General features: G+C 39.2%; 1 protein-coding gene across 2 annotated transcripts in view; it reads right to left on the bottom strand.

Annotated features, from left to right (window-relative positions):
• Positions 1-6,973: 6,973 nt before the first annotated feature.
• Positions 6,974-26,586, bottom strand: part of PCNX1 (pecanex 1) — a 147,594-nt gene continuing 127,981 nt past the window's right edge. For both annotated transcript variants that reach the window (XM_089521797.1, XM_089521798.1), the window contains 7 exons: positions 25,265-25,415; positions 24,114-24,344; positions 23,169-23,443; positions 20,998-21,209; positions 18,428-18,867; positions 14,564-14,704; positions 6,974-11,337 (listed from right to left, as the gene is read on the bottom strand). In XM_089521797.1, the coding sequence (XP_089377923.1) occupies positions 11,197-11,337; positions 14,564-14,704; positions 18,428-18,867; positions 20,998-21,209; positions 23,169-23,443; positions 24,114-24,344; positions 25,265-25,415 (1,591 nt within the window). In that variant the 3' untranslated portion in view covers positions 6,974-11,196. The remainder of the gene's footprint in view (positions 11,338-14,563; positions 14,705-18,427; positions 18,868-20,997; positions 21,210-23,168; positions 23,444-24,113; positions 24,345-25,264; positions 25,416-26,586) is intronic.

The following is a 26,586-nucleotide window of genomic DNA, read 5'->3' as shown; positions in this document are numbered from 1 at the left end:
ATGGGAAAACTTCTGCCCGAGTCCCTAGACTGCCATTGCTGTCCTGAATATGCAACACTGTAAACCAGGGGTAGGCAACCTTTTTGAGCCGGGGGCCGGGTTGCTGTCCCTCAGACAACTGGGGGGCCGAAGCCAAAAAATAAATAATGAAATATTTTTTAAAAAAATAAATAAATAAATAAATAAATAAACCGGGACAAATGTGGGACAAAATTTTCAAATGGAGGACACTTTTTTTAAAAAATGGAGGACACGCAAAAAAATTTGCTGATTTAAATTTTTTTTTAATATAAATGCATGTTTCGGAGGCTTCTATAGACAATTGCCTCCCTTGCCCGCCGCTTGCCCCCCTTGCCTGCCACTTGCCCCCCCTTGCCCGCCTCCTCCTGATAGGCCAAAGGCGCCACGCCCTCACACAAGAGGCCAAAGGCTCCGGCGGCAATCGGCGGCAGGACCGGGCTGGGGCCGGTCCCAAGGCCTTGCCGAGCCGCATCCGGCCCGCGGGCCGCAGGTTGCCTACCCCTGCTGTAAACCATTGGTTTGGCTAAGTATAAAAGACAACTGCATTGATGTGAAATACTACCATAGTTACCATATAGACTTGTGCCTTTGTTTGCTTGAAGAATATGTTTGCAATGAACAAATTGGTGACCTCACAAAATTGAAAGATTCTGTACTGGAGTCTAGGAGAAAATTGACCACATCCCAAAATTGGACTTGTTAATCATAGGCAATATGAATGCAAAACTGGGATGGATAGCAAAAACAAAAGCGTAAGAAAATTTGGCTTAGAATCAATAAATGAAGCAGGAGAGCAACTGACTGAATTTTGCAAAGCCAACAGTTTGTTCATTACAAACACATTCTTCAAGCAACCAGCGGCAACTGTATAAATAGACATCACATGATAGCCAATATAGAAATCAAACACATTACATAACTGGAAGATGAAGAAACTCCATTATATCTATAAAAAAAGAACAGGAGCAGATCATGGCACAATGAAGCACTAAAATAAAAAACTGAGTAAAGCTAAAGAACACCAAACCAATCATCGTGCCAAAATACAACTTGAAAAACATCCCTGTAGAATGTAAAGATAATGCAAAAAACAGATTAGCCCTATTAAGTCTAATTGACTGGAAGCCAGAAGAACTCTGGACTGAAGACAGAGACATTGTCAGGGAAGAATACAAAAGCATGCTGTAGCCAAAAAGAAACAGAAACTTTAATGGATGACAGGTGTAATTCTTCCAGCAATTAAGGACAGATGAGAAACAAAAGCAAAAGGTGACAGAAATAGAGGAATGCAACTGCTCCATAATCTGTCCTCAGGGAATGGAGGACTTTTATAATAATAAATGCAGCTAGATAGATAAAAAAGAAGGAGGACAAGTTGCTTACCTGTAACTGCAGTTCTTTGAGTGCTCATCTGTAAATTCATGTAAATGGGTTATTCTATGCTGCACAGTTAGCTTCAGAACCTTCTGGAATCACAGAAAGACTTTTTGGTGGTAGCTCCACCCATCCCCTATATAAGTCCCTAGTCATCCTGCCCTTTCTCAGTTCCATTAGGACACCACACATAACAAGAAATAAAGTGAGCAGGACACGACTGAGGTGAGAATGGACGGGATTTGTGTGAATTTACAGATGACCACTTGAAGAACTAGTTACAGGTAAGCAACCTGTCTTCTTCTTCGTGGTTTCTGTGAATCACACAAATGGGTTAGACTGACAAGTTTAAATCAGTGGAGGAAGAAGTGTCATGACATCAATGTAAAGTTTAAATAAAGTATATTTAATTTCAACAATAAAGGTTGATAACTTAGACCATGAGTAATGTGCGTTCTTTCTTATTTGTACTTACTTTTTTAAAATAAAGAAACATGCAATATAACAAACCTTAGAGCAAACCAGAAAGCAACACTGCCTTCTCAAAAGCTGTGTCCCGTCTGGTTCTGTTATCCAGCCAGTAGTGTGTAATAAAGGTCAAAGACTGGGACTGCACTGCAGCTTTACAGACATCCTCCAAGGGCACACTACTCAGAAAAGTAGAGGATGTTGCTACAGCCCTGGTAGAAAGAGCTTGAACCTGAGCTGGAGGAATCTTCCCCAACAGTTCATAATAACACAAGTGAATGGTAGCAGTAACCCATTTAGAAAACCGCAGAGCAATCACAGGGAGTCCCATCTTTGGTTCTGAGTAGCACACAAAAAATCTCTTGGAGATTTTATGTCCACATAGAAAGCCAGGGCCCTTCGGACATTGAGGGTGTGCAGGTGGTGGTGTCCGTGGTTGGGCCTGGGGCCAGAGTAAGCAGTACGATGTCCTGGCCAAGACGGAAGAAAGAAACCGCCTTAGGTAGAAAGGCGATATCAGGACGGAGAACCACCTTGTTCTTATGGAAGCGTAAGTAAGGCTGGTCTACACGCAGGGCACAAATCTCGCTTGCTCGCTGAGCAGAGGTGATGGCAAGGAAAGCAGTTTTCCATGTCAGGAATCTTAAGTCCATCATGAACATGGTCTTGAAGGGCTTTATGGAAAGACAGGAAAGTACCAACTCTAGGCTCCATACTGGGGTCAGTACCAAGGATAAAGAATCTTTAAAGAAGGAAGGGCGGCCATCAAACTGGTAATGGGAACAAATGGCAGCCAGATAACACTTGAGGCCCTTTGTTCCATTTGAGGAGGCAAGACTTTCTTGTAGAGCAGCTTCTGGGCAGCTAGGATAACTGTCCATATCGAGTGAGGTAAGGCCTCTAGGGACGGATTCTCCAGGCCACAAGGGGAAGAGTGTTGATGTCTGGATGATGGACCTGACCCTTGTGGAGAGTTAGAAGGTTGGGACAGGAGGAAACTGGTAAAACTCTCTCCTGGATAGGGGCAAACCACTACTGTCTTGGCCACTACTGAGTAACGAGAATGGCATTGTAGTCCACTCACATTTTGGCTGTGACCTTGGTGATGAGTGGGAAGAGGGGAAAGGTGTATAGCATCCTCCTCGACCACTCAAACAGAAACACATCTCCCCAGGAGCCTGGTGACGGAGTCCTGGAGCAGAATTGTTGGCAGTGACAGCTGAGGTGCACTGCAAATAGGTCAATAACAGGCATGCCCCATTTGCAAAACAAGTCTGATATAGTGTCAGGATGGAGACGCCATTCATGGCACAAGCCTAAGGACCTGTTGAGCTTGTTTGTGGGGTTGTTTTCCTCCCCAGGGAGGTAGACACCTTGCATTATTTTCCTTGGGATGCATCAGTCCCATATGCGGAAGATGATATTCAGAAGCATCTGGGATCGTGTCCCTCCTTGCTTGTTGAAGTAATACATGACAGCGGTGTTGCCTGTTAGTAGAAGCACAACTCGGTTCTGAAGAAGGGTCTCAAAGGCTTTGAGAGCTTTTTCAACTGCCAGCATCGCGAGTGCACTGATGTGGCCCATCAATGCATTCAAGGACCATTTGGCACACCTTTTAAATGAGGTTGACCAGGAAGCCATCCTAATTTTCTGAATGGAAATTTCTTTCAGCCAAGCAAGAAAAGCTGTAGTCTAGAAACAATCTAAAGGTTGCTTGATCAAACAGCAATCACAAGTCCCAAATTCTGAAGAACAGTCAAACAATTCAAGGTCCATTAACAAGAACAAGCAATTAGAGCAAGCACAGTTCCTTCTAAGCTGCTGGTGAGGTGGACAAAAGGAACTGAGAAAGGGCGGGAAGATTAGGGACTTATATAGGGGATGGGCGGAGCTACTGATAAAAAAGTCTTCCCTAGTGATTACAGAAGGTTCCAAAGCTAACTGCGTAAGCGCAGAATAATCCACTTGTGTGATTCACAGAGACCACGAATAAGAACAAGAGAATTTCCCCATAAGATTTAAGAAATGAAAGAGAAATTTAAACCAAGAGTATCATATAATCATAGAATTGGAAGAGACCACAAGGGCCATCCAGTACAACCCCCTGCCATGCAGGAAATCTCAGTCAAAGCATCCCTGACAAATGGCCATCCAGCCTCTGTTTAAAGACCTCCAGGGAAGGAGACTCCACTAAACTCCGAGTGCATTCCACTGTCGAACAGCCCTTACTGACAGGAAGTTCCTCCTAATGTTGAGATGGAATCTCTTTTCCTGTAGCTTGCATCCATTGTTCCGGGTCCGGTTCTCTGGAGCAGCAGAAAACAAGCTTGCTCCCTCCTCAATGTGACATCCCTTCAAGTATTTAAACAGGGCTATCATATCACCTCTTAGCCTTCTCTTCTCCAGGCTAAACATCCCCAGCTCCCTAAGTTGTTCCTCATAGGGTATGGTTTCCAGACCCTTCACCATTTTAGTCGCCCTCATTTTGACACACTCGTTTCTCAACATCCTTTTTAAATTGTGGTGCCCAGAACGGGACACAATATTCCAGATGGGGCCTGACCAGAGCAGAAGAGAGTGGGTCTATTACTTCCCTTGATCTAAAAACTATACTTCTATTAATGCAGCCTAAAATCACATTGGCCTTGTTAGCTGCCGCATTGCACTTTTGATTCATGTTCAACTTGTGATCTACTTGGACTCCCAGATCCCTTTCACATGTACTCTCATTCAGCCAGGTGTCATCCAGCCTATATCTGTTCATTTCATTTTTCCTCCCTAAGTGCAGTACCTTGCATTTCTCTGTGCTGAAATTCATTTTGTTAGTTTTGGCCAGCTTTCTAGTTTGCTCAGGTCATTTTGAATTTTGATCCTGTCCTCTGGAGTATTAGCTACTCCTTTGGTGTCATTTGCAGAATTGATATGTATGCCCCCAATTCTGTCATCCAAGTCATTGATAAAGATACTGAATAGCACTGGGCCCAGGCCAGAACCTTGTGGGACCCCACTGGTCACTTCTCTCCAGGATGAAAAGGAGCTATTATTGAGCACCCTTTGGATTCGGCTGGTCAACCAATTACAAATCCATGTAACAGTTACATTGTCTAGCGCACATTTCACTAGCTTATTTGCAAGAATGTCATGGGGAACCCTGTCAAAAGCCTTACTGAAATCAAGATATACTAGATCCACAGCATTCCTTTCATCTACCAAGCTGGTAATTTTATCAAAAAAAGAGATTAGATTTGTCTGGCATGACTTGTTTCTCTGAAACCCATGTTATAGGGATGTTCTACAACAGGGTGGTACACTCCCCCTGGGAGGCAGTGAAAAGATCCAGGTAGGTGGTGAAGAAAAAAGGGGCAGTGGGGGGGGGGGGCTTCAGTCAAAGTATTAGCATGCAAGAAAGACAGTGGGAACTAGCAGCCTTTACGGCCATGGTAAGGATGAATGGCATGTGGCACTGGTGGAGAAGTGGTGGCAAAAAAGAACTTCCACATTTGAGACCCTGTTTAAGCTTTATGAGCTTTGCTAGGACTGGGCTAGCAAGTTGGAACTGCATTGCTGCTCCTCTGCTTCTTTTGTTTGACAGGCTGAGAAAAAAGGTAGCAGAAGAAACAATATGCAAAGAGATCTTGTAGCACCTTTGAGACTGAAAGAGAGTTGTTGATAGCATGAGCTTTCATAGACCTGAGCCTACTTCCTCAGATGCATTGTGTAGAGGAAGTAGGCTAAAGTCTATGATAGCTCATGCTACCAACTTCTTTGTTTCATTTAGTCTCAAAGGTGCTACAAGATCCCCTTGCATACTGGTTTAAACACTAACATGGCTTTGTATTTGAGAAGAAATAACGTTTGTGCCAGGGGGAGGGGGAATGACTTGAAGTTGTGGGGAAGAAATAGCTCTGGGGAAAGCATGGAAGGAGTATCCAGGGTTGATTCTTCACTTGCCTTGATTCTTCACCTTTCTCACTGGGACGAAAGCTGGAAAGCTGGCTGTGTTCCTCTCTGCCTCAATGAAGAAGGATTGAGAGTCCTTCATCACTGGGGAGAAGCTTATCCTTTTGTATCCTCATCATTTGGGACTAGCAACTGAGCAGCCGGTTAAGGAGTGAACAAGAAGCTTCCTTTACACACCAGCCAAGGTTGGTGAGGGCAAGAGGCTGCTTGAACCCTTTGCACCTGGTTAAGCTGGGAGCCTGGGCTGCTGCCAGTGCTGTATTGGCACATGAAGGGCTAAGGAAGAAGAGGATAGCTGGGTAAGGCTGAGGTAAACGCCACTGGCCAGGTGGTTGATGCACAAACAGTAGACCTACTATCAAGAAACAGGTGGTAAGGGAGCACACTATCCTTGTTGTCCAAGAGGGAAGGAGATGGTAGGCCAAAAAACCTTTGGGGACCACTGCTCTACTTATTACATGACCAAATACAAATAAAAAGATGGTGGAAACAATACATGGAAGAACTATATAAAAGAGATGAAAGGATGACAAATTCAAAGAGAATAAACATTTGAAAATGAATCTCTAATTTTAGAAAGTGATGTGGACGCTGCATTCAAAGCACTTGGGAGGAAATAAATCACCAGGAACAGATGGGATGTCATTAGAGCTGCTTCACTCTACAGAGACAGAATCTACTTTAAGGAATATCAACAATTTAAGATATGCAGATGATACCATACTACCAGCACAAAATAGCCAAGACTTTGAAGGATTACTGAGGCAAGACAAGGAAGAAAGTGCAAAGGCTGGTTTACAATGGAATTTAAAGAAAACAAAAATAATGACCACAGATGATTTACATAACTTTAAAGTACATGAAAATAATGAAATAGTTCAAGATTTTTCATACCTTGGCTCAGTCCTTAATCAGAATGGAGACTGCAATATTAACAATCAATTAATAAACAATTAAATAATCACATAGGTGAATGCTTCTCAATTTATGCCCTTTGAGGATCAAGAGCAGAGGATATATCCTCAGGACATTTTTACATGTTACTCTTCATATATAAGATAAGTGTGCAACATGCAGGATACATATGTATTTCTTCAAAATTCTTGTATGTGAGAAAGTAAAGGTAAACAGAAAATCACAGACAACAAAATGAAAAAGTTTTTTTTATTTCATTGTTTCGTCACTGTCAATACTGTCCATGTCAATGCAATATATTGCAAACAAATCCCCTCAGGGTTTCCCAGTTTTAACAACTACAATATTTACAGACTGTTTCCAGCAACACACTCGCAGATACACGCACACACGCACACAAAATACACATACCCTATATCCCTGGCAAGATCTCTATACGCTGGTTGATGTAAAATATATATATTCCATTTTCCAAGTTCCAATAATTTGACCCTCCACCCTCTATTTATTCATTAGCAGTTCATTGTCAGGCTAAGTTTCGTAAGGATGCCAAAGTTTAACCTTCAAGCTATATGATTTCCATCTGTTGAAGTCATAAGCAGAGCGACTTTATTGGGTTGTGTGAATGCACAGTAGAAATATTTAAATAGCATGTATTTTTAAAAAGTGCTCGCCTATGAAGCTTTTTGGAGCAGCCATCTAAAAAATAGCCTTTAAAAATGGGTGAAAACTATTCAAGGGGAGTAGCTCCCACCAAGGTGTTATGTACCCACCATCATTTTACTAAGGCACATATTAAATACTGCTATAACTTCTTATGCTGTCTAGCATCACAGAGCAAAGGGTATTTGACACCAAGTAAGGCCAGACAAGTAGAAACCTATATAATAGGTAAAGAATTCCCTTAATAAAATCAGGTATATAATACCATGGTGGCTTAACCCCATACTTTATATGAAGTATCTCTATATGCTCTGAAATTTTCTTCTATGTATACTACTCCACTTTGTTGAGATATTTCCTTTCTTTAAGGGCTTGAACAGAAGGACCCACATTGATGGGTTACTATTTAGTCTCATTATTAGGGATTCCACTGTCTGCTTTGGTAATATTTTGCCCTAAAGCAAAAGCACCATTCATTGGCTTCTGCCATACTATTCCAGAGGTACATCTATTCAATATTATTACATATTTTTGTGACCATTAGCTCCTCAGCACCAAGACTGAGAGGTAAAGCCATGACAGAATTAAAAGTAGAAACATGCCATGTGCTCTTATAATGGGCACCCATTTTAAAAAGCTTCTCTCGTCACCTACCGAGAACACTTTTCCATTTCCAAGTTGACAAGGAAGGATTCAATTCACTACTCTGATATTTGGTGTGTGCAGAATCATTTGTTCTGTAACAAAATCAAAGCATTTCAAAATGAGGTAAGGAAAGATTCTGATTTCTTTCCCCAGGATATTCAACTGGGCAGTTATCAAAGCTTTTGCATTTAAAGATCAACTCTAGTATTGTAGTCAGGTTATAAAATATAGATTTAAAGATATCAACTGTATGAAGACAAATTTCCATAAAGTATTCCTAGATATGTATATTAGCAGAAACTAACCTAAGTGAGAGAAATTAATCTATACTAATGGATCATGAGGTGCATACAATATTGAGAACAGAATAACAAAGATTTCTGAAGTTTTAGGAATTCAAAAACAGATTGCATATCTTGCTGGACAAATTATAATATAACCACAGAAATGCTGGATGATATTGTAGCTTCATATAATGAAAGCTGTGTAGCAATTTTTTCATTTTGGTTTAAAAGCTGACCTAATACAGTGAATAAAAACAAATGAGTTTTGCGCATAAACTCTATATGAATTAAGTAGGTGGTCATACAAAAACCAAGTATCCCAGAGCTTGATTCCCAAATTAATGGGATATGGTCAAGTTAAGAAACCTGAGGATGAGCGATTGAACAGTAGAACCCATACTGATGGGTTAATGGGTCTCACAAATAGGAATTCTACTGCTTGCATTTTGTCCTAAGGAACTGTTCAAGGGCTTCTGCCATATGAATTTACGTATCTTCTTGCAGACATTCACTGCAAGCTAGATGGATTTTATATACTGGTATATCCAAAATCAATGCTTCCAACCAAATTATAAATGGATTCAAATGTTAAATACTAAAACCTATACCTGAAGTCTTGAACTTACACACTTACTCTCTAAGTTTTACATTTTAATCCCAAATGAGAGAGAACATTTTGATTCACAGGATGATGTCAGAAAAGCAAAATACCTTGTTTTCAAAGTAATCTAATATAGACAGTCCTTGCCTCATTTAAGCCGAAACTAAAAAAAGGGTAATGATGGATTTAATTGTGTAAGAAACTAACCATTATTATCTTAAAAGGATGGTTGCCTTTTCCTTGTGAGTTTCTTGGGAAACTCAAGATGCAAGTGATAAAAGAACAAATATGTAGTTGGCAGGCGAGAAGGGAACAAAGAATGATCTATTAAAACATAGAAGCTGGTTTCACTTCATGTCTGTATAATAATGAAAACAACAATAGTCAGGTGCTAAATTGAAGACATCAAGCCATTCATGTGATTAACTGATGCACAGAGGCAGCACTCCAGCTCAGCAAAGCAATATTTTAAAAGATCTTCTTACATTCATGTATGTAACCTCTTTTCCAAAATAAGCTTGTGATTTTACACGCATGGCAAGTCGTATTTGCAGCAGTGAAACCCAGTGTATTGGGAAAATAAAACAATGTTCAACTTATTGCTACTTTACGTAGTCCAAAGTCCCCCCCCCCCCCAATAGCACTGGGCTATTACTTCAAATTTCTTTGAATGATACAAAATTTCAGCTCCTTTACTAGATGTACTATGTTTTTGATTTAACTGCAATGCCTCGATCACCCATGAATCATTTTAACTCAATAGTGAGAACATTAAAGAGGAGAGAAGATGGCTGCTTCTAAAAGCTGCAACTATAGACTGTATTCCAGTTTACATGAAGAAAACCATCACTACATATACATCTTTTCATGACTGTGGCAAAAAAGTCATAGAAGCAGCAAGTTATGGAATATGCTGTGGCTTCTGCTCCCTGTCCCAATGCTGTGTAAGTAACTTGTTTCCCTGAAAACACACTAAAAAACCCCTCAAACACGGTAAAACCTAAGATATGTAACATAAATCAACTTCACAGTTATACTCAAAACTACAGTTATTATAGAATATATAATAGCTGAAAATAAAATTCAAGTCACAAAAAAATAACAACGACTAAAGGGAGCTAAAAGGCGAAATGGTATGATCATCAGGCGGTGCATTCTCTATTTTGATCTAATAATAAAAAAGTCAAGTTGTTTCACCTGATTGAATATGCTAAGAAGTCCCAACACAGAGATAAAGCCACAATACCATTAAAAAGAAGAAGAAGAAGAACAAAACTGGGCCCATCCAGTTTTCCTTACAAAAAGTAAGTTTCTTCCAAAGGATGCTAGTAATGTATTTTTGCTGGCACCCAATTGGAAACCAGTCAAAGAGAGAAAAAGAAAAAGCACAATTGTGTGATTGGGCCTACATAAAACTGTTAAATTGCTGCACATTTGCACCATCGCTTTTTAAAATGAAGAACAGAAATATCTGATGTTTTATTCTATAATTATTTATACTCCATCATATATTGTGAATAGGATAGCATGAATGCACAGATGTGCAATATAATGTATTAAACAACAACAACAAAATGAATCAATGGCACATTTCCTATCATCAATATGAATATGGAGTGGGAGAGGGTTAATCCCAAAGGCAATTTAAATAATTGTATTTTCTTCTTTTAATATATTTATATACATATTATATATATATAAATAAATGTTCTGAGGGATCTCAGATTTTTTAGTGCATTGCCATAAAAAATTAGTGCAGTTTTTTTCCCCATTGATTTTTTTAACTCACAAGGAATAAGAATCTAAGTCTGGTCACTCTTGCTATGAACGAATCCTCAATTCTGCTTTACACTGAACTCAAACTTTGTATGCTGCTCAGTAATTTTAAAAGGAAAGAACAAACAGATTCTACATCACTGTGACAACACATGGCCATTTTTGGCAAAACAATTTTTTAAAAATGAGATGTTCCTTTTTAAAACTGTAAAATGTGGGATTCTTTCAAAGCATTGCAATGCATAAAATAAAATACAAAACAAAGATATGTTGTGTTTACCCTTCATGCACAAAGTTTTCCTCAGCAGCTAATTTGAAAAATACCAGAAAAAGGTCCTCCTATTTATTTCGGCCAGAGGCTGACACACCCATTGAGTTGTTTTTCAAGTCTTTTCCTATTACTTGAGGCATCAGAAGCATCCTCTTGAGATTCCCACCTCATTTTTAAATCTTTTGGAAATGGACAAGAAGTCAACTATGAAAAGCACGTCATACTTCAGCCCCTAGTTCCAGGACTCCAGTTTCAATCACAGCAACATATTTGTCTTCAATCTGGACCAGCAGTATGGTTTTGTCTATGTGAGATCTACTTCCTGGATCTCTGCTGCAAGGCACCCAACGGTGAATCACCTAGGCATCAGTCAAGAAAAGAGGAGATTTTTTTAAAGTGGTGAATATAATTTTTATCATTCTGCTATACAGCATTTCATGATAAAACAATGATCCAGATTGGATGATCAGATCCTAATCTTCTCTCTGCACAATGGATGGGGAAAGTGTGGAAAGTGTAGAAAGTTCAACCACTCCAGCCAAGCCTAACCAGGCATGAGGGATTGTGGGAGATATAGTAGGAGAATATTTGGAAGTTCACAACTTACCCATCTCTACTATTGATGGTGAGGGGAAATGAAATTAGGCTTTTATGTTTCACAATACAGCATGTCTATCATACTGCAGAGTGGGTTTCACTGATATACCATCTCAACACAGAATAACAGGAACACTGGACTTACTTGTGAGAAGTTTATTTTTAGTTATGGGGTGGAGACATCCTAACATGGTTTGCCCCTTTCTCATCACTCCAGTAGGCAGGAAATTGATTTCAAGGCAGTCAACAAGAGGAGCAAACCCCCCCCCCCGCCACTTATCCCTCAGTCTGTGTTATAACCAAGATATAAATCTTCCAATATGCTTCAATACATATAACACATTAACAGAAGAAAGGGGAATAAGGAGTGAAGACTTGCAACATATAACTAACTACCACAGGACGAGAGAGCCAGTCACACCTTCAACTGCCTCTAGACCGTCCTCCCTGCCTGCAGTGGAACCTTCCACAGTCCATCTGCCTTGGTCCAGGCCTCGGAGGTGGAGAACTGCTGGACCTGATCCCATTCCCCACCACCACTCCCTTCTCCTTTTGTGTCGTGTCTTCTTAGATTGTGAGCCTGAGGGTAGGGAACCGTCTTACTAAAAGATTGTATGTACAGCGCTGTGTAAATTTACAGTGCTTTATAAATTAAGGTTGATAATAATACCAGACTAACTACCATCATCTGATTACCACCACTTCAATGATACCACATACCACTTTTATTCCTCAGGTCAGGGTGGGACAGATGTTTCCACCCCCATCACCGAAAAGAAACATCTCATAGATAAGACCAATGCTCCTTTTTCTGTTGATGGGGATGGAGACATCCTGATGTGGGGTCCCGAAGGATGCCTCCACAGAACTGATAGCTTCCAAGTATAGTGTCATACAAAATGTGGAGGATGATGCCCATGTTGCTGCCCTACAGATATCTATAATGGGTACATTTGTGGACAAGGTAACAAAGGTGGCGCCATTATAAATGGAGTGAGCGACCACCATCCTTGGCAATGAGCTCCCCAATACTGAATGGTATAGGCCCTAATCCATTGTGATGTGATCCTTGGTCAGATGTAGGCAGAACAATTGGAATACAGTCTCTTGAGCTCTATGGAAGGTGGTGTTGACCTTGGGAGTGAATCTTAGTATTGATCTTAGATACTAAGATCTAATCTTAGTTTTGTCAAATCTTGATGGAAAATGCATTACTCTTTCCTCACTGACAGCACTCCCAGTCCCAATATTCTTCTAACTGATTTGATTGCTACTAGAAACAGTACCTTCCATGTCCATAATTTCAGGGAAGCCTCCTTCAGTGGCTTGAACAGTCTGATAGCACAATGTGTAAGTCCAAATTTCTCTGAAGATACCAGCCACAGATGCTGGCGAAACGTCAGAAAGAAACTCTGCTAGAACATGGCCACACAGCCCGAAAAACCCACAAAAAACCAAATTTGGGTACCTGCATATTGTTGGGCATTTTATTAGTGTGGCTGCTCTAAGAAAACTCTTGACATATGGATATGTAAATATCTGCTTTGCTTTCAACAGCAGCAGTGCCAAGGCAATTACTGTCCCTTTTATCCTTAGAGTATTTGGGCAGAGTCCTTTATCCAACCTTTCCTGTAAAAATCATAACAGGGTACACATTGTGAATAGTTTATACCCTTTCTTTTATTCCATCTGACAAATGTCCTATAGGTATATTCATAGATTCTCCTGTTAATGTGTGTCTACCATTTTATGGTCAATGCCGTTGGTCAGTAATTTTTCTGTTCAATCTCCACACGTGTAGGTTGAGCCACGCCAGATCTGGGTGACATATCTGCCCTTGGATGATCAAATCTTCTCGTTGCTAATTGAAAGTGTCCCTGCTTGTCATATCTTCCATCTCTGCCACAAAAGGAGCCATATCTGGCCCTATATCCTTGAAAGCAATAGCCTTCAGTCATCTTTTTGAATGAAGAAGGCAGTGCTTTCATCTTGTCTCTGGTATCTACTACTACCAAGTGTAGTGACTCCCCAAAGAGTTTGCCTCCTGTAAAGGGGGAGAATGTAAGGTTTTGCTCTGAGTGTGCATTGACCTCCAGTTCCTCAACAATATCTACCTTCTAACTGGGAGGGCAGCAGTTTGTACTCTAGTGCTAAACAGCAGTAATAATAGCAGTTACTTTTCTATACTGCTTTATAGTGGTAAGCACTCTCTAAGCGGTTTACAATGTGTTTCATTGCCCATGTCAAGCGGGGTGCTCATTTTACCAATCTACAAAAGGAAAGAAGGCTCTTAATGTTTTGGCTGCAGTACCGGCATTTAACCACTGTGTCACCAGTGTTCCTTATTGCACAGTGTTCAGGGTGGCATCTGCTGAAAAAGAAGCCACCTTGAGAAATTTGTTCCTATTTGCCCTATCTCAATTTAGTATTCCCTGTAGGGACCTCCGCAATTAGATCCTTCGCCCATACTAAGATAACTCTCGAGAACATTGCAATTGTTGATGCTGCTCTAATGGAGAGGAGGATGTTTTGTATGATCTCTTCACAGCAGTATCTGCTCTTTTTTCCTTGAGTATTTTTAGGGCACCCTTGTCATCTCTAGCATATACCAAGGATGAGACCAGAGCTGAAACTGGGGCATCCACTAGTGGGACTTATAGTTTTGCTAGGACCTGCTGTGGCAGGTTGTAGGGAACTTGTACTGCATTTAGAATGGCCTAATAGGTCTCTTTTCTTTTCCTGGATAGGTTTCTATAGCTTTTGGATATAAGCTAGCTTCAAAATGTGTCACGAAACCAAAGTATTTGGAGCTAGCTGAAAAGTAGTTGGTCAATGGGTGGGACTTCAAGTGCTTTGTTAATTGGGATCTTCTTAGTGCTTTTGTTTATTTTTAAACATGAAGCATATGCACTCCTGTGCTGTATATTCAACATGATCTTTAGAACCAAAGACCCTCTTCCCAGAGTCTACTGTGGACTTGAAACTTACATGGCCTTCCATGCCTTCCTGAGGACTCCAATCTTTCCAGCTGTTCCTTCCAGCTTTTAACCTTATCATTTCATCTGGCCACTGAAGCTCTTTTCTTTTAGACAAGTTGATCCCTTCCAGTACTTGGCTGGTATCAATTATCTGCAACATAAAAAGTTTCACATTTTGAAAATGTATTCATTTAAAACAGGTTTGGAGCATCTAATGTTCTTGGTTTCTGACTTCCATCAGCCCTAGACCAGCATGGGAGATGTTGTCTAACATTGCCTGAAGGGTCACAGGTACCCCAGCCCTGATTTAAAGGTACAGTGGGCTCTCTCCTTACACAGATCCCCCCGCGTAAGGGAAAATCCACCTATGCGCGATCCCCATAGGAAATAATAGGGCGCATGCATGTGGGGCGTCATTTGCTTTCCTCCCCAAGCGGTTTCCACGTAAGCTGGAAGCCGCGTAAATTGCATCTGCGCATGGCGTGGGCGCACTGTAAATTAAACCTCTTCCCTCCTCAGATGTAGAATGTACTCCTCTCCTGAGACAATACCACATCAGAACTATATGATTTAATGTTCCCTTCTATTATTTTTTATTATTATTATATTTTTATTAAGTTTGCACTTTTAAAAATATATTTTGAGTACATCTATTACATTTTGTAGTTATTAGAGTTTTCTATTATCATCCTTCCTCAGATTTCTATCAAGATCGTATTTACAGTATAGTACATTGTCGCTTTCTCTTTCCCTTAGTATTTTTACTAAAACATTTGTTCTTTATAAGTATACATCTTTACTTACAATTTATTTTAAACATCTTTTCAATGATTAGTTCACGTTCAATCTTCTTCTTTTAATTTCAATTATTATATACTGATATCAAGTCAAATGATTTTTCTTTTCTTTCTTTTCCCCCCTATCTTCTTTTCTACATAGTTTAATTGTAGATGATAGTAGAGTAGGTTCCTTCTTCTACTTTCATGTAGTTTAACCATGGTCCCCAGTCCTTCTTAAATTTATTTGCTGGGCTTTTATTTAACCATCCAGTTAATTTATCTACTTCCATGTATTAGTACACTTTCAGTGTCCATGTATTTATATCAGGAGTCTGGTCTGTTTTCCACATGGAGGCCAAAAATATCCTGGCTGCACAGATCATATAAAATATTACTTTCCCATGTTTCCTTTCAAGCTCATTATCTTCCACCATATTTAAAAGGTACATCTTTGGATCTTTCATAATATTCATTTTGAAAACTTTTTGCATCCTCTGATGTATTTCCACCCAGAACTGGTTGACCTTTTAGCATTTCCACCAACAGTAGATCCAGATTCCCTTTTCTTCCTTACACTTCCAGCATTTATTTTGGCAATTCTTTGACATTTTTGATATTCTTTCCAGTGTTAAATGACATCTGTATTGCATTTTGACAAGATTCTTTTGTAAGGCATAATTTTTTGTATATTTTAATCTTCTTGTCCAATTATTTTCCCACTGTGAGAGTTGAATGTTTTGTCCTAAATCTTGAGCCCACCTGATCATACAATTTTTTATGCTTTCCTCTTCCAGTTCTTGTTTCAGTAGCAGTTGGTAAATTTTTGAAATCTCTCAGGTTCCTTCTTGCTTAATAATCTTTTCAAATTCTAATTCGCCTTTCCCTATCCCACTCATTCTCTTATCTTGATTGAATCTCTCTTTTATTCTTCTGTATATGAACCAATTACAGATATACCCCTCCTGGAATAGTTCTTCTTCTGTTTTTAATCTTCTTTGATTATTTTCAAATTTGATTAGGCCTTCATATGTTGGCCATTTTTCGCATGACAGCTTTTCATTTTTAAAGAGCTTCATTTATGGATACCCATAGAGGGATTTGGGGGAACCACCTCTTTCTTATTTTCTTCCACACATGATAAATTGATTTTCTTATAAAATGGTTATTAAATTCTTTATTTACTTTGTCTTTTTCATAAAGCAAATATCCATGTAGACCATAAATCAATCCTGCACCTTCCAAATTTATTATCTTGCTCTTTTTTAATCTTATCCAATCTAGCGTCCAAGTTAGAGTAGCGGCATAAGAGTATAACTTTAAATCGGGTAACGTGAGGCCTCATCTTTCTTTTATATCTTGAAGTAGCTTAATTTTAATCCTAGGTTTTTTTCCCTTTCCAGATGAATTTAGTCATGTCTTTGTTCCATTTTAAAAAGAGAGCATCATTTGTTATAATTGGTAAATTTTGAAATAAGAATAACATCTTAGGGAGCACCATCATTTTGATAACCGACATCCGTCCGAACCAAGAAAGCTCCAATTTATTCCATTTCATTGTATCTTTTTTTATTTCTGTCCATGCTTTTTCATAGTTATTTTTGAATAATTCTGTGTTTTTTGTTGTAAGCCAGATTCCAAGGTACTTTACCTTCTTCACCATTTGAAAGTCTGATTTATTTTTTATTTTCTCTTTCTCATCTCCGAAAATATTCATAGCCAACATCTTTGTTTTATCTGTTGATTTGAAATCCTGAATATACGCCATACTCTTTTAATTTTGTCAATAAAGGATTAAAGCTTTCCACTGGATTGCTCAGTGCAATAAGTAAGTCATCAGCAAAGGCCTTTGTTTTGTATTCCGATCCTTTAACCTTTACCCCTTCTATTTGTTTCTCTTCTCTTACTTGCACAAGGAGAGTTTCAATTACTATCAAAAATAGTAGAGGAGACAGGGGACACCCCTGCCTGACACCAATAGGGAATGTATCTGTCTTTCCCCCATTTATAACTATTTTGGCCTCTTGCTTTGTGTATTTTTTTTATCCAATTTAGAAAATTTTCACCAATGTCCACTTCTTTTAAGACTTTGATCATATACTGCCAATTCACCTTATCAAAAGCCTTTTCTGCGTCTAAAAAGATTAATAGCAAGTTTTTATCCAGATCTTTTTCATGGTACTCAATCAGATTAATTATGTTTCTTATTTTGTTTCTCATCTGTCTTCTAGGCAAAAAACCATTTTGGTCTTCATGAATCCAATCATTTAATACATTTTTTAATCTTTCAGCCAGGATTGTCATGAATGTTCCCTTCTATTATAATCCTCAATTTCCAAATTTTGCCACCAGTAATCTGTCAACACTAGGCACTTAATATGATAAATTTTGACATACATAGTAAAAAAACAAACACACACACACACCCAAATACTGCCAAACTCCTAGTCTATCTATTGGTATTGTTGTTATGCCTTTGTTGGTGAATTGTGACCAATATTTATTAGTTAAAAGGTCTATATGCAAGGTCTTTATTTTTTCCATGGATGATGTTTCTGTAAATTATTAATTGCAGTAACAGCCTCCCCTTTTGCAATTTTTTAAAATGTCAGTTACATGCAACTTGTAGCTATTGTTAAGAGAATAAGGAAATGCCAGTAAAGTGGGTTCTTGGTATCCACAGGGGTTTGGGTCCAGGATCCCTGCTTTCCCCCCACCTCCCCAGATACCAACATCTCTGGATGTTCAAGTCCCATTAAATACAATGGCATAGTAAAATGGTATTCTTATATAAAATGGCAAAATCAAGGTTTGTTTTTTGGAACACACACACACACACACACACACATTTTCAAGCTGTGGGTGGCTGAATGTATGGATAAATAATCCATGAATATGAAGGGCCAATTGTACTGTAAAAGTATATTACCTCCATGAAGCTATTATAGTAACAATCACAGCTTCAACTGACAATAATTTATTACAGTAAAGCATTAGGTAATCAAGTGCTGAATATATATCACTGACTAGTAATAAAAGCTGGTATTAAAAACAAAAAGAGATAGGAAAAATCAGATCTATTTGTCCAGCTTATTCACCTGGATTCTGTAAACAACATCATCCCTTTTGGTTTGTGTGTGGCTTACAGGGCTCACATTTGTGCCTCCTTGCATATCAATAATATTATTCATTCCATCTGTCCCTAGAAAACCAACAAGAGCATGCTGTTTGCAGGCTGGGATGCTTTGGCTGGAGCTGCTTGAAGAAGGTAGGCCATGCTGCACATTGACAGCCCCTGTCTGGCTAGCAGGTTCCATTTGGTTCACCATAGACAGACGGGACTGGATGGATGATGGAAGGTTACGAAGGGAGAGCTGACTGGTGGAAGAGCGCCGGCAAGGCACAAAGCCAGTAGTGGAAGTGCGGAGGGATGAATGACGACTGCTGTAGCAATAGGATGACTGGCTGGCAACTGAGGCACGAGCAGGGGAATGTCTGACAAGGCTGGACTGCACAGAATGAGCACTATGGCTGGTGCCTAAAAATGAAATATATATAACTGTGAGAGCACAGAATAAATGCATGTTTGTCATATACTATAGTATTATGTTAACCTTCTGTTGAGCAGTTCTTGCCTGGTCTAAAATTGATAAGCAACTTGGGAAGATTTTACATGCTTTAGATACAATGGTGCTGTGAGAAATTCAAAGTGCAGTCTTTATATAACAGAAGCTACCACCCCTTTTCTTCATTAGGGGGGATGAACTATCTTGTAAATGGATGAATCTATGTTCTACATTTCAATCTACTTTCAATTATCATTCATAACAAACTGGGTTTCTCTTCTATGTTTTCTCTTCGGGCTGGTACACTTTATAATTCTCACTTCAATGCTGTTGCCCTGAACAGCAGGTGCCACCATGTTGTCAGTATTACTTGCCTTGATAATTGCCTAGATTGGGCACTTTTTTTTCCATACTACTGTGTTATGCTTTTGAGACACAGTACAGAATATGTACTCCGTGATCCATGTGATAAAACATGGCAGACACACAACTCACTGCAGGTTTTATAAGCAGTCACAAGGAATAAGTTAAAATATACTTGATTTGGCAACTATGATGTGTAAAACATCTTGTCCTTTACGGGATTAATAAAATGCAAATAGGCCACATGCTTTTCTAGTCACAAGATCATCTGGCAGGACAAGCTGATCTTATATCTACCGTATTTTCCGGCGTATAAGACTACTTTCTGACCCTCTAAAAAGGGGTCAAAAGTTGGGGGGGCGTCTTGTACGCCGGTAAGAACACTTACCTGGTTGTCCTGCCAGCTTCCAAAGGGCTCCGGAGCTCTTTGGAAGCCGGCGCAAGGGTGCCTCCCTGGCTGCCGGCTTCCAAAGCCCTGCGGAGCCCTTTGGAAGCCGGCGCGAGGGTGCCTCCCTGGCTGCCGGCTTCCAAAGCCCTGTGGATGCGGAGCCCTTTGGAAGCCGGCGTTTGTGGGCATCAGGCCCCCTAAACTTGGCCTATAGTAGGCCAGGGCACTGCCTGCATGCAAGGCAGGCTTTGCAGGCCTCAGCAAAGGCCTGAGGAAAATAAAAATAAAAAATGAGAGAGAGAGAGAGAGAGGGGGGGGGGAGAGATAGAGAGAGAGAGGTAGACACACACACACACACAGAGATAGATAGATAGATAGATAGATAGATAGATAGATAGATAGATGAGAGAGAGAGAGGGATACACACACACACACACAGAGGGGGAGATAGATAAATAGATAGATAGATAGATAGATAGATAGATAGATAGATAGATAGATAGATGAGAGAGAGAAATAGATAGATAGAGAGAGAAATAGAGAGAGGGGGAGGGAAAGAGAGAGAGAGGGAGGGAGGGAGAGAGAAAGAGAGGGAGACAGACAGACAGATAAGAGAGAGAGAAAGAGAGAGAGAGAGAGGGAGGGAGATAGATAGAGAGAGAGAAATAGATACGATAGAGAGAGAAATAGAGAAAGAGAGAGGGGCGGAGAAAGACAGAGAGATAGTTAGAGAGATAGAGAGAGAGGGGGAGATAGATAGATAGAGAGAGAGAGAGAGATAAGAAAGCAGGCAAGCAAGCAAGCAAGCCAAGATTAGAGAATGAGTTGGGGTAAATGCAGTGATGTTTTTAAAATTTTTATTTGATGTGCACTGGAAGAGGGGTGGTCTTATACGGCAAGTATATCCCAAACTCTATATTTTAACTGGAAAAGTTGGGGGTCGTCTTATACGCCCAGTCGTCTTATACACCGGAAAATATGGTACTATTAAATTGCTATATTAGGTTTAGTCCAATTAGTCAGTTACTTAAATTTAATGCTACTGCATGTATCCATCAAGAATTTATTAGAGAATATCTGGGTTTCCTGTGTACATGCTCACTTCCATGTCAAACTCACCACCACCCACACCTACCTTCCTGTTCTACACTGCTAACATACAACCAAAGCAATAAAGGGTGGAGAGCCTGTGACCTTCTAAATGTTGAAAGTGCAACTTCCATGATCCTTAATCACTGGCCATGACAAGGATGATGGGAATAGCTTTTTAATATTTGAAAGGACACAAATTTCCTAGCCCCACAGTAAGGAATTCAAATATACCTTCTCTTATGCATTGGATCAGCCTTACCTAGAGTGGCAGGGTGAGAAGAGATAGGAGGATGCAGTCCTGCTCCAGGTGTCTGTCCAACAGCTGTATTCCCTCCCCCTCCTCCTTGAGATACGTTGCTCTGAGAGTCATTGGCAGTTGCGCTGTTACTTGTGCAAGAAGCTCCACCTCCAGCATCTGAGTCTTCAATGTTTCCTCCACTGTTGCAGCCAGCACCACAGCCTTTTCTTAACCTGAACATGATAGAAACCCAATAGAAAATGGACTAGGAGAAAGCAGGCACAGAGTTCTTTCAAAATTGTATAGGAAAAGCCATCTCCACCAAAATGCTTTGTAGCATCAAGTCTGAGTCCTTTGTAAATAACTCTGCCTAAGTTCTGGCTGCTGTTGTAGACAGAACAAGATGTGCAACATTGCAACACTGAAACATATATTGTTGAAGTAAGGAGCAGAATTCTGACATTAAAATACTACTCCATGTTGAATTTTAAATGGAATAAATACAGAAAAAGCTGAATGTTTCTAACATTTATTATAATTTGCAGTATTGGACATCAATATAATTTTATATTTTAAAATACTATAAATGGAGAATTGCACATAACTGAACAAGTGCCAAATTTGATTTTATTCTGCAATTAAGCATATTGATTTCAAAGAATGTGTTTATCCATTTCTAGGTAAACAAGTTCCAGAACATTTCTGGATCGTCAGGAGATTTAGGAATTTTATGGTAAATTCATTTTGCACAGCAAGTTAGTGACTAAGATCAGCTAAGATTACCATACATACTCAACTATAAGTCGACCTCATGTATAAGTCAAGGACAAGTTTTGGGGGTAAAATTATGGATTTTGGTATGACTCGTGGGTAAGTTGAGCATAAAATTTAGGGGCATGTAACAAAGGATATAAAGGACAAAGTTTACTGTCTTTATACAGAAATGTCTTTTTCAGATCCTTCTAAATCCAATTCCTCTTGGCATTCCTTTGAGGGGAATGCCACCACTACCATTTTTCCATCCAAGCTTTCAAAAAGGCCAGAAGCAGCAACATGGTGGAAAGAGTAAAGGGCGTTGGTGCTCCCAGGAGTTCCAAAAGATAATCTCTTTCCTTTTGCAACTTTACTCAGAGAAGGGGAAGAGGTAAAAAACAATACTTACATTGACCCGTGGATAAGTCAACCCAGCTTTTGGGGATTTCTAGACTTATACATGAGTATATACATTATGCCCTCTGGGCAGAACTCATCCACACACAGCAGTTCATCTCTTTTTTTTTGGGTAGACAATATTCAAAGTGAGAAGGTACAGAACTTTCTGTACATACAGCTGGCTCTCTGTATCCATGAATTCTTTATCCATGGTTTCAAACATCCACGGCTTGAAAATATATTTTAAAAAATATAAATTCCAAAAAGCAAAATATGATTTTGATATTTTACGTAAGGGAAACAAATTTACTATTCATTGTATTTAATGGGACTTGAATATTCATGGATTTTGGTATCTATGAGGTTGGGGATTGGAATCAAACCTCGGCAGATACCAAGGGTTCACTGTACCTAAAACTGTGTGATTTCTCTGTTACAGTTGGAACCATAATATGCATTTGCAAGAGAAGGGGAAATGGTGAAACAGAAAATTTAATTATGTAAACTACGGTATATGCTGATGTATAAGTCTAGAAATTTAGGTCAAAAATTGACCCCAAAAACCTGAGTCGACTTATCCACAGGTCAATGTAAGTCCTGTATCTTAACTCTTATTTATAAGAAACCATCCCCTGGGGAAAAGCAAGACTATAATCTGTCCTGGATGCACCTCCCCCCAAAAAAAACCCACAAAATCTCTCATCCATCCAGCCTTAAGAGTAAACACAAAGAGTTATGTCTGCTGGAATTTTGTAAGTTCTTTGATATTGTTTTACTCTGCTTCATCCTTTAGATCCTTTGCTATATGCCCCTAAATTTTACCCTCAACTTATCCACGGGTCATAGCAAAATCCATAATTTTGGCCCCAAAACTTGCCCTCAACTTATACATGAGGTCAACTTATAGTCGCGTATATACGGTATGCTCTAATGAACCTTAATAAGTCCCTTGAGTCCCTATAGGGAGAAAGGCAGGACATAAGAAAATAAAACAACAATAATATCAACAAATGACCACTGAAGTCTCTTGCACTGCGCACCTATGCCATGTAGAGACTATGAAGCTCTTGATATTTCCCAAACTAATGGCACCTCCAAGAATTTCTTTGAGCTGCTCATGACTGTCTGAGTAAGAAGTAGTCAAAGGTGACACATAGATTGGATATCCAATAGGCTGATCACAAGATGAGTTTATCATGTTTCTCAAAGCTTGTTTGGCATTTTGGATGCTCCCTCTTTCTGGGTTCCGATTGCGCAAGAAGACCAGCTCCTGCTGTTGCCCAGCCCAAAGGCCACGCACACACTCCTTATTCACCTGAAGAGTTGAGAAGGTATGCCATATTAGAAAATTCAACAGGAAAATAAACATATGGCAGCATGCAGCAGGCATTCTGATCCTGTTGTAGTGCTTTTACAGTTATCTGAATGCAATGAGATCAATTCAGTCATTGTCAATTCTACCAGCAAAGTGTACAAATTGACAAGTGATGTTTAAAAAAGAAAAAAGAAAGGAACAGAAAAAACCCCAACAACCAACAACTTGCTAGCTATAATGAAACAAATTAACCAAGGCCAACTATCTTTTGTTGGCTATTTGCCTTTTGGTATTACAACCCACCCCTCTGTAAAAGCTGCAATTCTAAACACACTTGCTAGCATGCAAGTTTCACTGACCTGTCTTCTGAGTACAAATGTTTAGGAAAATGCTGTTAAAGCTTTAATTTTTACGGAAGTGTTTAGTACTGTCTTATGCCAAATCTTTGCATCATTCATTTTATGGAAAGCAGTTATACACACACTGGCACTAAAAACCAAAACAATTTAACATAAAGGCATTACTTAACATTTGCCATTAATCCAACTCTTAATGGGCGGGGGGACACACAGCAAGACACCAGCTTAACAATTACATCTGAGGAAGCCATCATGTTTGTCATACTCTTCCAAGATTTTTAAAACCTGTTTCCCCACAAAAAGTAACTTACTTTAATGACTCTGAAAATTAGATAGCGCTTGTTCAGCATGATAATTTTGTATTCATTAGTACCATCGTCCATCACATGGCGAAGGGCAAGCAGGGAGGGAGAATTGGAAAGGACAGCACTTCTCCAAGCAGGGTCCCCCTCATGAGCTATAACCAGATTTTGTTCATGGGATGTGATTGCTTCATAGAGAATGGTGGGGTCATCATATTCATCTGGAGAAGTGAAATGGTCCTAAATAGAGAAGTGGAATTGTTGTTTATTCAGATCTTCACTGTGATAAGGAGAGTGCTGCATTTTAATGACCACTAATATTAAGTACACAGCCTGTGTGATATGGTGGTTTGAATGTTGCAAATGTTGGGAGACAAGGGTTCAAATATCTGATCAGTCATGGAAACCCACTTGGTGATCCCAGGCAAGTCACAATGTCTGATCCTTAAAGGAAGGCATTGGTAAACCTCCTCTGAGGAAATCTAGCAAAGAAAAAACTGTGATAGGTCTGCCATAGGTTAGAGTAAACACAGGAGGCATATCACCACCACCACCACCACAAACATTATGAAATTGCAATTAAGATCTCATCACTCCCAAAAGTTAGTGCTATCTACATATATAATACAACATTTTTGAGAGAGGATATTTTTTTAAAAGTGGATTTAAATGCATTAGAAGTTGATATCTATATGTAAGCAACAAGAACAATTAAGGATTCCACATAAATCTTACAGAAATACAGTAAGTCACAAAGTTACTTGTAAAAAACAAGTCCATTTTAGGCAGGTGAAGATTTTTTGAAACTACAACCCTTCTGGAAAATCTATATCTAGATAGGCTCACCTAAATAAAGTGATAAAAGTTTCCTTTAAAAATGCTGGCATACTTGCTATGTAAAGACAAACAGAACACATGAACTAAGGACAATTCATATGAAAGTGCAGAATTGCGCCAATTCTTATTGTGCAATTTTGCCAGGCTGGCTTTTCCATTAAGTATCTTCTACGAATCTTCTCCATTTCCACACTTTGACCCATGAACTGGAGCTTTACAAAGGCACACCTCTATACAACAGCAAGGCAATATAGCCCCTGCAAACAACTTAGGTTGAACTAATCTACTGTACTTGTAGCCCAATTCATGAGCAATCTTTATACCTGATGCAGTTTTAATGACATGCGTATTCCAGGTACCACCACTTTCCTCAGCAACTCCATGTCTGCAAAGATCCATTCATCTCGAATTGATGAAATACGAAAGTCTCCTTTAAACAATGCATGAAGTCCATACAGGAAAGATTCCAGATTACTGTTTAGTGGGGGAAAGAGACCCATTTATTATAGCAGGTATTCAAAATTTCATATTAGCAGAACATTTCCAATTCTGTGTTTAAAATGGCTAATGAGACTGTAACTACCATTACACATAAACTTAAACCAGGAGAAAAAAAAAATAGTCCAACCCCTTGCCATGCAGGAATACATAATCAAAGCACCCCCAACAAATGGCCATCCAGCCTCTGTTTAAAAACTTCTAAAGAAGGAGACTCTACCAGAGTCCTAGGGAATGTACTCCACTGTCGAACAGTTCTTACATTATCTACATTATCTGCTCTGTGTACAGAGGGGTGGGTTGTAACACCAAAAGGCAAATAGGCATCTTCACGTAACTCTGCATACAGAAACTTAAATTCTTCTCCTCCTTCGGTATCATTCTTACATATATTCAGTTATTGAAAAGAATGAAGTGGAATCTAAGGGCCCAAACAGAGAGGCCAAAATAAAGATGCTTCGGGTCACTTTGGAGGTATGCAGTTTAAATGATGCATGTGTCCTAAGAGGCCAGAAACCGCGCCAAAGCCATGCTCTCATCCTAAGGACTGGAGCGCAGCTTTGGTGCACCATCTTTTTAAACAGCATACCTCCAAAGTGATCTGAAGCAGTTTTATTTTGGCCTGTCTATTTGGGCTCAAAGTCTTCTGATACCCTATTGTCTTCCTCTTCCTGTTATTCATTATCAGCGAGACTAGCAGTACAAGCCCAAAATTGTGTTATGTAATTTTCACTGGAAAATAAGACTCTTGAAATGGCCATTTCAAAGCTAGAAAGGAAAATATATCTTTAAAGTTAATTAGTTCAAGATAATGGTGAATGTACTTGACAAAGGAAGATTCAACAATATCAAGAAAGAATATAAGTTATATATCTGTATGTGAGTATATAGGTAAGAATGTGATATTGAAAGTTGTAAAAGTTGTTTCTTTTCTTCTTCTTTCCTATTTTAGCTAGTATAGTGAATTGAATGTATAGATGTAGAAGTACTGTGATGACTTGTGTGTTTTTATATGTTTTTGTCTATTTGTGTCAATGTTTGTTTGTTTGTTTGTTTTTTAAATAATAAAATAATTGAAATGGCCTAGATGAGACTGCCTCTGCAATCCAATGCAAGATGTGAAGAATTTTTCTAAACAATTATTATT

Source organism: Sceloporus occidentalis, unplaced genomic scaffold (genome assembly GCF_023333645.1).
Source record: "Sceloporus occidentalis isolate IW3139 unplaced genomic scaffold, rSceOcc1.0.p SCAF_4, whole genome shotgun sequence".
NCBI classification, from domain to species: Eukaryota; Metazoa; Chordata; class Lepidosauria; order Squamata; family Phrynosomatidae; genus Sceloporus; species Sceloporus occidentalis.
This window is presented reverse-complemented; position numbering and strand designations above follow the sequence as displayed.